Source organism: Typopeltis vanoorti, chromosome 20 (assembly GCF_054136105.1).
Source record: "Typopeltis vanoorti isolate ZY-2024b chromosome 20, IOZ_Tvanoo_1.0, whole genome shotgun sequence".
NCBI lineage: Eukaryota > Metazoa > Arthropoda > Arachnida > Uropygi > Thelyphonidae > Typopeltis > Typopeltis vanoorti.
This window is the reverse complement of record NC_143568.1, coordinates 60920943-60935461: the sequence shown is the minus strand read 5'-3', so window position 1 is coordinate 60935461 and position 14519 is coordinate 60920943. Positions and strand designations below refer to the sequence as shown.

General features: G+C 34.7%; 1 protein-coding gene across 1 annotated transcript in view; it reads left to right on the top strand.

The window, feature by feature from the left end:
* Nucleotides 1-14519, top strand: part of LOC150095481 (glycosyltransferase 25 family member-like) — a 218152-nt gene that overhangs the window by 135750 nt on the left and 67883 nt on the right. Inside the window, exon 8 of the mRNA XM_090410197.1 lies at nucleotides 8372-8478. Within this exon, the coding sequence (XP_090266323.1) occupies nucleotides 8372-8478 (107 nt within the window). The remainder of the gene's footprint in view (nucleotides 1-8371; nucleotides 8479-14519) is intronic.

The window sequence follows — 14519 nt, the reverse complement described above, 5'->3', positions numbered from 1 at the left end:
TATAAAATTTGTTTTGACATATGAAATAACCAGAATGTATAACGAAATCGAATAGTTTTATAATATCTTGAGGAAAGATGTCAGCAAGTAGTTTTAAAGTTTCCTTAAGAGGTACATTGGTGTATAAAGATTCTATATCAAAACTAACCATAAGATCTGTAGGTTGTAATGAGACATCTTTTAATTTTTCTAAGAAATCTGAGGAGTTTTTTAAAAAAGAACTCGAGTTGCCAATGTAAGATTTCAGTAATTTAGCTAGATATTTGGCTATACGGTAAGTAGGAGAATCAATGCAATCTACTATTGGACGAAGAGGATAGTCAATCTTATGGATTTTTGGAAGGCCATAAAATCTAGGAGGTCTTGCAAAATGAGTTTTAAGTCTTTCAATTGTGTCTTTATCCAAACTGATGACTTCATCAAGGAGAGAATTTAATTTCTTTAGTTGTCTGTTGGTTGGATTATAATCAATTTCTTGATATGTGGAGCGATCTCGAAGCAAAAGAGAAAGTTTTCTTCTGTAATTTACTGAGTCCATAACTACTGTTGCTTTTCCCTTGTCAGCTTTAGTGATAATGAGGTGATTATTTTTTCTCAAGGACTGTAAAGATTTCATTTCAGAAGGAGATATGTTAGAAGGAGGAAGTTTAGCCTTAAGTAGAGAAGAAGCGACTTCTAGGCGAAGAGCATTAGCTTTATCGCTGGTTAGATGATTAAGATTCCTTTCAATGTTAACTAGGAAATCTAGATATGGTATTTTATTTGGAACAATAGAAAAATCATGTCCTTTTGAAAGGATGAGGGTTTCGCTTTTAGTCAAAGGACGTCCGGATATATTTACAATCCAATTATCTGGAGTTATGAATGGCTTGGATTGTTTAGACGAAAGAGCCTCATATTTACGGTTAAGATGTTGACTTAGTTTATTATAAGCACTATTTCCAGACCGAAATAGTTGGTTAAATAAATATCTTTCTTGTGATTACGTGATTATATCATTCAGTCTTATGTCGCAAGTATCCTTAAAACAACATCATCATACATATCAAGGATTTAGGCCTAGCATGGCCTGTTCCGGCCTTAGAAGTCATCGTTGAATCGTTTAAGAGGACGTCCTGGTTTTCTTTTTCCTAATGGCTTGTACTTTAAGGCTTGTTTTAGTAATCTTTCTGTTTTCATTCTTTGAACGTGTTCCATCCATTTATGTTTATATTTTTTAATTTTTTCTATTACTGGTTCTTGGTTTAATTCTTTCATAATATCTTCGTTTCTTTTGTGATCAAATAGGGTATACTTTGCAGTTTTTCTCATAAACTTCATTTCTGCTGTTGTCAATCTTTGTTTGTCTTTTTGTTTGATTGTCCAGATTTCACTTCCATACAATAAGACTGGTAGGGCTAATGTATTGTATACTTTTAGTCTGGTTTGTTTTTGAACTAGGTTTGGTTTAAATATAGAATTAATTACACCTGTTATTTTTAAATATTTTGCAATTTTTACGTTTATATCTTTTTCATTTTCATATGTGATCATACATCCTAGGTAGTTAAATGAATTCACCTGTTCTAATATCTTGTTATCTATTACTATTTTAGTTCTTGCTGGATCTTGTCCTTTAAAGGCCATAGTTTTTGATTTTTCCGTTGATATTATCATACCATAATCTTTGGATATCTCATTTAGATTTAAAATAGCTTTCTGTAAGTTATCTTCAGAATTTGTAATTATTATTTGGTCTGCAAAGAGGAGAGTGTTTAAGTTAACTGTAGGTGAAAGTTTAATTCCTTGATGTAAATTTTTACTCCATTTTATTATTATTTCATTTAAGTAGATATTAAAAAGAGTTGCTGAGAGGGGACATCCCTGTCGGATCCCTTGGTTTATCTCTCTTGTATATGGTAGCTCGTGATTTAATCTTATTTGTATTTGATTATTTTCATATATACTTGTGATAGCTTTTAGGATATTATTTGGTATTTGTCTTTCTTTTAATATGTTAAATAATGTTTCTTTTATTTGTATTTGTAGTTTATAGTTGTGTAATTTGTAGTTTATAATAACCTAAAAATAATGAATTCCTTCTATAAACATAAAGACATACATAAATATACTTGGGCAGCAAGAGGATGGAAATCAATATTAGACTACTTCATATTAAATGAAAAGACATCAAAATTTTCACTAGATGTTGGAGTTCACAGAGGATATGAAATAAGCAGTGACCACTTCCTTGTTAAAATAAAATTAAGATTACCACCTAAATGGCTACAAGTAACAAGAACAGAAAGAAAAATTGAAACATTTGTTTATAAAACTAGACTATTGAATGACACAAATGTACAATGGCTATATGAACAAAGAATTAACCAATATCTAGATAAAATAAAAAAAAATGAAGAAATAGAAATAGAATGGCTTAATATGAAAACGATACTAAATGCAGCAGCAAATGAAAGCTTAGGAAAGACCAAAAAATTCAATAAAAGAAAAAAACTGAAGATCTGGGATGATACAATCAAAGAAATAATCAAAAAGAAAAAAGAAGCCTATCACAAATGGTTAAGCAGTAAAAGATTAGAAGATGAAATAGAATATAAAAGAATAAGAGCCATAGCTAAAAGAGAAGTCAGAAAAAGACAGAGAATCATGGAATAAATTTGTTTCTAATTTAGAACATGATTTATATAAAATAAGACCCAATGTATATAAGATTTTGAAACACTTAAATGCAGATACCAAAGAAAACATAAAATTAAACACCGAATTGAAATTAGAAGAATTCCTAAATTACTACACAGAACTGTGGACAGACAAATATTTTAAAAAAGACAATTGGCAAACAATTAACGAAAATGAAAAGGAAATAACTGAAGAAGAATTAGAAATCAGCCTGAAAGAAACAAGAAACGGAAAATCACCTGGAGAAGATAAGCTAGGTTCAGAACTATATAAATATGCAGGAACAAGATTCAAAGAAAGACTCTTATTATTTTAAAATAAAATTTACTCAACTGGTATCCCCCCAATAAAATGGAAAAAAGCAGTTGTGATTCCTATCTTTAAGAAAGATAATAGAGATGACCCTAAAAACTATAGAGGTATCAGTATACTAAATTCCTGTTACAAAATATATAGCAGAATCTTAAATAACAAACTACATAATTAACAAACTAACAAACTACATACTCCCAATACATAATTTATTCCAGATGCTTTATCTAATAGACTAAAATCCATAAAAACTGCCCATAATCTTCTTAGCCAGAATGACAGTATGGTGAGTAGGTGGGATGTACTCTGGTCCCAAGCAGTATCACATGAAGTTCGTAATTACATAAACATCTTCCAAAAATCATCTGGATTTGACCTGCCCAGGAATATACGGACAACGGCTAACAGGATTCATACAGGCCATGGTGTATGTGGAGACTTACTTTAAAAGTGGGGTAAGATACCAAATCCCCACTGTCCCTGTGGAGCCGAGACCCAAACCATTCGCCATATAGTACAGGAATGTGAGCTGACGGCATATCCAGGTGACTTTAAGGATATCTTTGACCTATCCCCAGAGGCGATCAACTGGATTAAAAACCTAAATGTTAAAATATGATTAATCTTCTGTCTGATGCTTGTCATAAATTTCATATTTGTATTTGTCTGAATGTAGATGTTTTACTTTTTTTTTTATTTATATTATCATACATGTGTATCTATTTATATTCATGTGTATTTTATCTTATTGTCTTTTAACCATGTGTACAAGCCATACGATAAATAATAAATAAATAAATTTTGACAAGAAAAGTTGTGTAGGAGCCAGAATTCAGAAATCGTTATGATGTTTGATTGTGTGATTTCTGATTATTATTCACAATCACAATCATTGTAATTGTGAATAATAAAGTGACAGATGACTACAATGTAGAACATGGTTTCAGGCAAAATGGATTTGGAAATGAAATGGCTGTTTCTGGTATTGCTAGACTTTACAAAGTCATTTAAATCTGTTACATTAATTGGAGCAGGTGGAAGATGGATGTGAAGCAATCTGGCATAGATAAGTCAGTGGACTGATCAAAGAGTAGTATATGGCAGAGCAGAATCAAGGTGAAAGCATGTAACTAGTGGTGTCTGTACTTGGGCTTCTGCTGTTTTAAATTGTGTATTTAATGATATTGAAAATGATACTGATGCTGCTCTTTGGATGGATTAATAAATTAATAAATGGTAATATAAAGATCCTGCAGGATGATTTGAATAGACCAACATTATGGGCAGTAGATGATGGTTGTCATTTCAGAGTGTCATTGTGTGTGGGATAAAAATATTATAATTAAACAATCACATATGTGCCACAATAGAAAATTATGTATATTTTACAGATATTTCATCTTACATATTGTAAGACATCATCATCAGTGTCAGTGTGAGTGAAGAACAAAAGTAAGGAATTTGAACAATAAAACAGTATAATACATATGTACTATACTGTTCTGTTGTTGAAATTCCTTACTGTTGTTCTTTGCTTGCTCTGATGATGTCTTACAATACATAAAATGGAATATTTATAAAATAAATGTAATTTTCTACTGTGGCACAGATGATTATTTAATTATGGAAACTCCACAGGTCTCGTATAAAAGAAAAAAAAATATAGGCTGAGGGTTGCACTACAAGAAATTGATGATACTGTGGATTTGGATTTGGATGCTGGATAAGGAGTTGAAGTTCAAATGTGGACAAATCACAAAGGATCACTTGTATGTTTAAAAAAAACCACTAACAAATAGGAATATAACAATTATCCCTACTTAGAGCAAAAGATTATGGTAGAGAAGTGGGTAACCTTTGGAAAACACTGTAAAGCACTCAAAGGAGACATCCCAATCTTCCTTAAAAGTAAATATTTGACAGATGTATACATCTGATCATGACATATGGAAGTGAAATGTGGACTATGACTAAAATATTGACTAAGTTAAGAACTATCCAGAGGAAAAATGGGAAGATACTACATGGTATTACTATTCAAGATAGAAAGTGCAGTAATACCTGGGTCAGTGTGCAGAACAAGGTGAGAGGCATTGCAACTTGCAACAGCCATTAAAAGATCCAAATGACAATGGTTAAGTCATATTGCTAAGAAGCGACACTCAAAAATGAACAAAATCTATCAGAATGGTATGTTAGAGATGGAAGATGAGCTACAGGAAGACCAAAGAGATGGTGGGAGAATAAGATTAAAGATATGGCTGTAATTCAGTGGCATAGAAAAGGTTCAGGACAGGACAGAATGGAGGATTTTGGATGAGGCCTTCATCCAGTAGTGGAATGGAAAATGGCTGATGATTATGTAACTTAATTGATTTTGATGATGCCCTTTGGTTAGAAAGACCTGGGTTCAAATGTTATCTAAGGTGTGAAGAACCTTTATCTGGATTTTTGAGTAAAGATTTAGCTAGTCTTATTTGGAAGTACCAGGTTTTTTTTTGAAAATTGAAAACTTGTTATAACATTACCCAAATGTATTACTAAAATGATTTCTGATATCTTATTTAATGATGGAAGTTGCAAACAATTCCCATAGGAGATAAATGTTGTAAAGAGTCATTAAAAATTTGGGACCATTTATAACGGGGGGAATGATGCTGCAGTAGAGCCGTTATGCAAAGAAGAGCATGTGGATACATGCTTCATCTGGCTGAACTGATAATAGAAATGAGTGTGGAGAATACTTAGTGAGTGATGTCATGATGTGATCCTGTTTTTCTCTTTGGCTGGGACTACTGAAGTTTGTACTATCCAGTGGAACCTTGGTTGTCGAACGCATCTGTTCTCGAACAATTTGGTTCCTGAATGCATCTGTTCTCGAACAATTAGATTCCCGAAAAGGCAAACGGCAACCACATGCTCCGCGTGCTGAGCTGTAAGGCAGGAAAGCATCAGTTACGCAGCAGCCTTCGTTCAGTGCAGACACCTGCTTGAATTTGCAGTTAGTTTTCTTGATTTTCTTTGTGTTTTGTTGTTTTTTTTTCATAAATTATTATTAAGTAAGCCATCATAGGGCTGCAGAAGAATAGTGATAGCAGCAAAGCTAAAAGAAAAGTTGTAAGAACCACAATAGAGATGAAAAAAGAAATCATATCCAAACATGAAAATGGTGTTCGTGTCTCAAATCTTGCTATGCAGTTTGGTATGGCAAAATCAACGATATGTATACTCAAAAATAAAGAGGCGATCAAGACAGCTGATGTTGCAAGAGGAGTGAAAGTTCTTACTAAACAAAGATCACAGACGATTGAAGAAGTGGAAAAATTGTTCCTGATTTGGATAAACGAGAAACAGTTAGCTGGTGATAGTGTTTCTGAGGCTATAATTTGTGAAAAAGCGAGGCGATTACATGATGACCTGTTAAAGAAAAACCGTGGTACGAGTGCTGATACTGATGTGTTCAAAGCTAGTAGAGGGTGGTTCGAGAAATTTAAGAGGAGAAGCGACATACATAGTGTGGTTAGGCATACGGAGGTTGCGAGTTCGAACTGAGAAGCTGCTGATAAATATGTGCAAGAATTTAGTGACTGTGTAAAGGCTGAGGGTTTCTTACCCAACAAGTGTTCAACTGTGATGAAACCGGCCGATTTTGGAAAAAATTGCCAAAGAGGACCTACATCACTCAGGAGGAAAAAGCCAGGATACAAGCCAATGAAGGACAGGCTGACTCTTTTCTATGTGGAAACGCAAGTGGGGACTTCAAGGTCAAGCCATTGCTTGTGTACCACTCTGTGAATCCGAGGGTGTTTAAGAAAAATAACGTGATGAAAAGTAAATTGCCTGTTATGTGGAAGGCTAATAGTAAGGCTCAGGTAACCAGGCAATTGTTTATTGAGTGGATCCATGAAGTCTTTGTCCCAAGTGTGAGAAAATACCTTCAAGAAAAAAATTTGCCAATTAGATGCCTTCTTGTGATGGACAATGCTCCTGCTCACCCTCCGGGCTTGGAGGACGAATTAGTGGAGGAGTCTGATTTTATCACAGTGAAGTTCCTGCCCCCTAATACAACTTCTCTAATTCAGCCCATGGACCAGCAGGTCATTTCGAACTTTAAGAAACTCTACACCAATGCATCGTTTCAAATGTGTTTTGAAGTGACCTCTGACACAGAATTAACACTCAGAGAATTCTGGAAAAATCACTTCAACATCCTCCATTGCTTAAGTATCCTTGACAAAGCCTGTGCACAAGTGACTTACAGGACAACGAACTCGACCTGGAGGAAATTGTGGCCAGACTGTAGCAGACAGAGACATTGTGGCTGAGCATGTTGCTCTTGTCGATGATATTGTGTTTCTGGGCGTGGAAGTTGACATGCCCAGAAACACAATATCACGTGGAGGAGTTGGTGGAGAATCACAGGAATAAGCTCACCATGGAAGAACTGGAACACCTTCAGAAGGAGCAGCAAAAGATGGAGGTGGAGGAAATATCTTCAGACACAGAGGAAGGGATTGAGGCTGTTCCTAGTTCTTTGATCAAAGAAATGTGTGTGAAATGGGGTGAGGTGCAAAGTTTTGTGGCAAGATATCACCCTCACAAAGCTGTAGCAAACCGCATCATAAACAATTTCAATGACAGTGCCATGTCTCACTTCAGAAACATTTTAAAACGCAGACAAAAACAAATGTCATTGGACAGGTTTTTAGTGAGACAGAGGCCCAGTGTGTCTCAAGCAGAGTCGAGTGGTGCCAAGAGACAGAAAAGAGAAAGAGAAAAAACAGCAGGACAGTAACCTGATGTTTTTATGGAAAAGGACTCCCCTTACTCATCTCCTTCCACTTATGCCATCAACTCTCCTCTGTATGTATAGTTAAAGTGAATTTAAATTTTTGTTTTTATTTTATCTGTTTATTGTGTTTAATCTTTTTATGTAAGATTTTATGCATTTTCATTATGTTTGTATACGATCTTATGCATGAAGTACTGTTGTAAAGGTTTAAATAAACAATCATCTGGGTTCGGGAACGGATTAATTCATTTTACATTAATTCTTATGGGAAACTGGTTTCAGTTTTCGAACAATTCGGTTTCCAAACAGCCTTTGGGAATGAATTAAGTTCGACAACAGAGGTTCCACTGTGTGTGTGTGTGTGTGTATGTATATATATATATATATATATATATATATATATAGCATTCTAGATAACTTTTCCTTATTTTCTGATACTGGTAGGGCCTATATTTTTGAGTATGAGAATAATAGTTGCTTGGAATACATCTAGTGAGACCTGCATAATGATCATTTGTTATGATTTTATATTTTCTTTGCATTAAATTTTGTCTGCTGACACACTATTTATTCATATTTGTGTGTTAGGTATATTTAATAAATCTAGAGAGGCGGCCACTAAGAAGAGAGAAAATGCTTCGCTCATTGGAGGAATTGGGAATCAAAGTAAAATTAATTGAAGCTGTAGATGGACAGTAAGTAGTTTGTACATATTCTTTTTTTCTTTTTTTTCTTTTTTCAGATTAATAAATGAAACAAAATAGAGAGACTTCCATACTGTAATGATTTTTTTTTAACTCATCAAAAAATAAATGGCCATTGATGAGTATGAGAAATTGTTGTAATCATTAACTGCACATAAATATTTTATCTGCTCTGCCTGAAAATGTTTAATTTTTTTTTTTTTTAAATCTAGTTATACTTAGTTGATGAAGCATGTTTAGTTTTCAAAGAATCATGAATGTTCTGAATTTTATTTATTCATAATCTTAGAAATAAAAATCATTTCACAGAATGAATGCTTGGTTTCCTTACTTATATGGTATTTCTCAATGGAGAAACATAAATCTTTACACATATCACAACATCTGTAAGATAATGTTATCTGTTATACTTTGAGCTGCAGTTCCCATCCCATTTCCCAGAATCACTCATTATGAAATGAATAACAATTGGAAAACAAATTATTATTATATATTGGCTGAGCCTTCTGATAAATATGTCATTCTTAAAATTATCTTTGATGTTCACCATGTACAAAAATAGCAAGAAAATAATATAGTGCACTTTGTTTTAATGGGTAAAAAGGAGAGATTATGTGAATAAAATTTGGCTTGAAAATGATATGTCTAGTGAAGAACTGCATGTTTTAAAAGAAATTCGTTGTATACCCCATGCATCAAAGGCTGTAAACATACAATACATAAGTACTGTGGGTGGACTAAGGAATTTTGTTATCTTTTTCTATATTTTACAAAAACATGTTTTGGATATCCTGCTCTAGATACCAAACATGGAAATTTTATCAAGCTACTTCAGGTTTCCAATAGGCAGGATGTTGTCTTACAGTGGACAGTAAAATTCGTTTATTACTAGATTTGAAATTATGTGACATTTTTCCATCCATGTTTTACATGGGTGGAAAAATGTATAGTTTCCCACAATGCATTTTTCTCTTGTGAACAGTGTGACAATAAACGAATCAGAAATATCTGCAATCTGTAGTTTGAATATTTGGCTAAATACCCCTTCCTCTCCCTCAAAAAAATGAACAACTATGTACATACTTCCCCTCCCCCACAAAAAAATCAAAAGATGGCAGTATCAAATCAAAAGGTACAGAGGGGTTATTGTTCATATAATTTATAATTTTTCAAGAATTAAACAAGCAAGAATTTTTATAAGTTACTTTGAACAGCTGGTGTTATAGTACCATGGATGGAGCAGCTCTTGTTAGGCTTTAAGACTGAATATTGGGAGTTTAAAATAATACAAGAGGATAATGAAATGGCAATTGTCGGTATGAGTATTTGTAAGTCACAGTCTGTATAAACAGCTGTTGCTTAAGACTCTTTAATGCACCATCTGGAATGTGTCCATTCTTTTCTTTCTTAATAGTGGTAAATGATCTCAGCTTTCACCTTAGCATTTGCCAGGGGATAAAAGATTATTAGCTAGTATATCTAAGACAGCTTATTTCAGAAATAGCAAGTTGCTGTAATATTCAGAACTTCTTTTGGAAAAAAAAATACCAGTAACACTCAAGCTAACTATTTTTATGGCATAAATAAAACATAAGCATTTTTTTTTAATATCTAGTTAAAATATAACATGAAATCTAATGTAAATAGAATACTCAGCTGTTTGGTGCCCCATAAACAACTGATATTAGACCTAGATGGAAAAGATGGTAGGAGCTGAAATAATCAAATGCCAAAGAAATAATCAATTTTAGAAGCACCTGCTTTAGTGGACACAACAGAATTTATTACTTTATTTCCTTTCTTGAAATGGCAAAATAAAGTAATAAATTTCAGGCACCTAAATATGATAAAATCCCCCCCCCCCTCTGCCCTGAAAAAAATATCCACAAGAAAATTAGACAAAAAGTAGCTGTTTATAATTCAGTTCTGCTAGGAACTGAATTTTTTTTTTTTCTCTCAGCCTGTAACTTTTCCCCCCACTGCTGGGATAAAGGTCTCTCCCATTGCAGGTGTGTTGGGTCTATTTCTACCATGGTGACCCACTACCAACACTCCATTTTGGGACGGTGTTTATTCACTTGTATGAAGGTGGAGGACAATCATAAACATCATGCCTAGGCAGGATTTGAACCCAATAGCCTCTTGGCTGGAGAGCAGATATGCTAACCACTTGGCCAACCAGGCCGACAGGAACCGAATTATAAATTACAAATATAATGGAGAGGAGCTGGTGATTAGAATTCCTCAGAAGGTACAAAGGTTGAATGAATTTGTATTTCTCCATATATATATATATATATATATATATATATATATATATTTTTTTTTTTTACAGTAGTTCATTTGATGTTATTATTGAACTGAGCAGCATAAAAAAAAATTACGGGAAGCAATTTTTGCAGTTTGAAACAATAGTATCCAAAACATTATAACAATCCTGCCTATTTCTGGAATACCAGACTGCACATTGTCTGGAAATGGACTAGTAGTGGCAACAGTATCTTGGCATGGGGGATTGTTCTCTTGAACATTACTGAGTCCTCTCATTCACAATGAATACATCTTGATTGCTAATTCCGTTTCAGACCAGGTAATTTCCCTACGTGATGATGATGTAGCCCAATGGATCTACTCTTCCAGCAAGAAAATGCCTCATGTAAATGGCTTGCATTGTATACAAGTATGGTTTGAAGAGCATATCCATGTGCTCTCCCTTAGTCACCTAATTTTGCTGATATGAATCCCAACGAGCATTTATAGGATCATGTGGAATGCTGTATCCACTGTTGACACCAGTGTGTTGCACTGGTGTCAGCAGCAGATACGGTAACATTGGATGTTTTTCTGTCTAGTTGGTCTAGAATACCTCAGAATACTTTCTGTGGTATAGTGGATATCTTAACCAAAGGAGGCTCAACGTGTTACCAAGTAGGAGGTCATAAGCGCCTTCATAACGCAATTGGAATTGCGCCCTTCAATTGGAAAAGGCCTAAGTTCGAGTCTCGTCATGACGGGAGGAATCTTTATATGGACCTTTTCAATCGAAGGTGAGTTAGCCGATCTCATACAGAGGTAGCAGGGTTTTTCATCCCGCATACAGACAAATCAGCCCTTCAGAACACACAATTTACAGACAAAAAATACTAGTTTTGGTAGTTGTAGATGGCACTGGTGTAGATGATTGGTAGTAGAAGTTCAGTGTAGTGGTGGAGATGGAGAGGTGTACAATAGGTGTCCTCCCGCGATGAGTCTTTGGACTCCTTGGAGGTCTCACGAATAATTATTATTATTATTATTATTACGGGTATCTCCATGGAGTCAGTAGACTCATCACGGGAGACCCAAACTAGCAAAACAATATCTGTCATATCTCTTCTTGAATTCATTTACAGATGAAGAGCTCACAACAAAGTCAGGCAATGAATTCCACTCATTCACCACCCTCCAGGCAAAAAACCTTGTTCTGACACCTTTGTTAACCACACTCTTCTTTAATTTCCAGAGATGACCTCTTGTTCTTCCATCACTATCACACAGCTGAAACATTTCCCCTGCATCAATCCTATAAAAACCTTTTAGTAATTTGAATGTTTCTATCATATCCCCTCTTCTTCGCCTATCAGCCAATCTCTGCAATCCACAAGCTCTCAATCTATCAATGTAGGGAGCATTTTTTTATATCACTCACCAACTTGGTCACTCTTCTCTGAACCCTCTCCACAGCCTCCTCATCTCCAAGGAATCCAGGTGACCAGACCTGAGCACAGTAATCCAAATGTGGAAGTATCAATGCTTTATAAAGGGGAATAATAATAATAGTAATGTTTTAACTCATGGGTGTATTTACAAGTGGAGGGGGGGGGATTTTTCAAATCATATTTATTTCAGTAAATATGATTTGATTAAAAGAAAAATGTTTTTTTTTTTTTTTAAATAAATATTTAACAAAATTAGTTTCAAAGCATACATTAAAATAACACAAAAATTTCTACCAGATTTTCATTAAAATGTGAAAACCTAAATATCTTGTTCCACTTTTCTCTGATTTGAAGGATAAAAAGTTTTTTTCTCTCCACTTCCTTCAGTTGAACACTTTTCACATATCTGAAGACGATGTCAAAGTCACAATAGCGCATACACCATAATGTAACATCATTTTTATTTTATTCATTTATTCTTTCTTAGAGGTTTCATTATGTTACCATATCATTTATTCCTTTCCTGTTTTAAATTTGTCATGTATTTTTAAGGGGTGCTTCAGGGTCAAAGCTGTATAACTGAGAGGAGACCTCCACATAGCCTTTAAAGGAATGCGGAGAACCGACCAGGACTTCAGACCTAATGTCCAATCCTCACCTTCTAATGGTGCACCCTGTTCGGTATCTACTTGGATACTGAACGGACGAGGATGGGCTGGCAATTTGGGATTTAGCCGACCAAATTGTATTCTTATTAGTTAAACCAAAATATAGAATGATGATATAACATGACAAAATTTCATGCCGGCTGGGGCTCGCCCGGTTAAACAAGATCCCCGTTGTTTTCGCCAGGGAACCAGGGCGAACAGCGAAAAGTCAGCTACTGGAACAAATCTGAAAATAAACCCCAACTCAACATCACCAGAGTTAAAGATCGGTACTATCAACGTAAGAAGCCTGAATGGCAAAGAAATGGAGCTAGCTGAGGAATTAGATAAGTACCAGATCGACATAATAGGGGTGACTGAAACAAAAAAGACCAAAACTGGTGAGATCTTTCTGAGCAATAAATACAAAATGTTATATTCAGGCAATGACAATCAAGGAAAAGAAGGAGTAGCCATAGTATTCAACACAAAATACGAGGCTAATCTTCTTGAATGGCAGGCAGTCTCAAGTAGAGTAATGTGGGCAAATATGAGAATGGGGAACTGGACAATGAGACTTATTTGTGCCTATGGTCCCACAGAAAGTTCTACTAAGGTAGAAGTGGAGGAATTTTTTGAGGCTTTAGAAAAAGCAACTGACACAATGAAAAATGAAAAGTTGGTCCTTGTTGGGGATCTAAATAGCAGAGTAGGAAATGATTGTGAGACATACAAAAATATTTTGGGAAAATTTGGAGAAAAGAGCAAAGCTAATAATAATGGCAAATATCTGTTGGATTTCTGCTCAGGACATTCCATGTCCTGAGCAGAAATCCAATTTTATGTTGGAACATGGTTATTACTAACACCATGTTCCAACATAAAAATGTGCACAAATTCACATGGAGAGAAGAGGCTAGGAATAAGAAAAGTCTCATTGACTATGTTATTGTTGATAGTGATGTTTTCTCCCTGGTGCAGGACGCCAGAGTGTACAGAGGATTTGAAATTGGAAGTGATAACTATTTAGTCTTGAGCAGGATAAAATTGAATTCCATATTGAAAAGAAGAACATGTAAGAAAGTTTTAAAGCGAATAAAAATTGAGCAGCTCTCAGATGTGAACTGTAGGCTAAAATACACAAAGATTATTGCAGAAAAAATGAAAGAGTTTGAGAACAGGAATCAAACCTTGGAGATTCAGTGGCAAACTCTGAAGAAAACATTGATTGATTCTGCCAGAGAGGCATGTGGTGAGGTTATCTGTAAGGATAAAAAAATCAGAACTCCCTGGTGGACACAGGAAGTTAAAGAGGCAGTGAAGGAAAAGAAGAAAGCATACCAAAAGTTCCTGTCAAATAAGTCAGCTTGTGCTCTTAGAGAATATAGAGACAAATGCAAGAATGCCAAACACTGTGTAAAACTAGCTAAACAAAAGTCATGGGAGGACTTTGGCAAAAATATAGAAAATAAATATCAAGAAGGTGGCAAAATATTCTGGAGGTTGTTGAAGAAGCTTAAGAATGGAGGAAAGAATGCTGTAAAAGGAATTAGAGATGATAAAGGTGACATGAAAATGGGAGAAAAAGATATCCTTGAAGTATGGAGTAATTACTTTGAAAAACTGCTAAATACAACAAGCAGTGATGACAGCACAGTAGTAAAAAACACTTACCAGGCATGCAGTC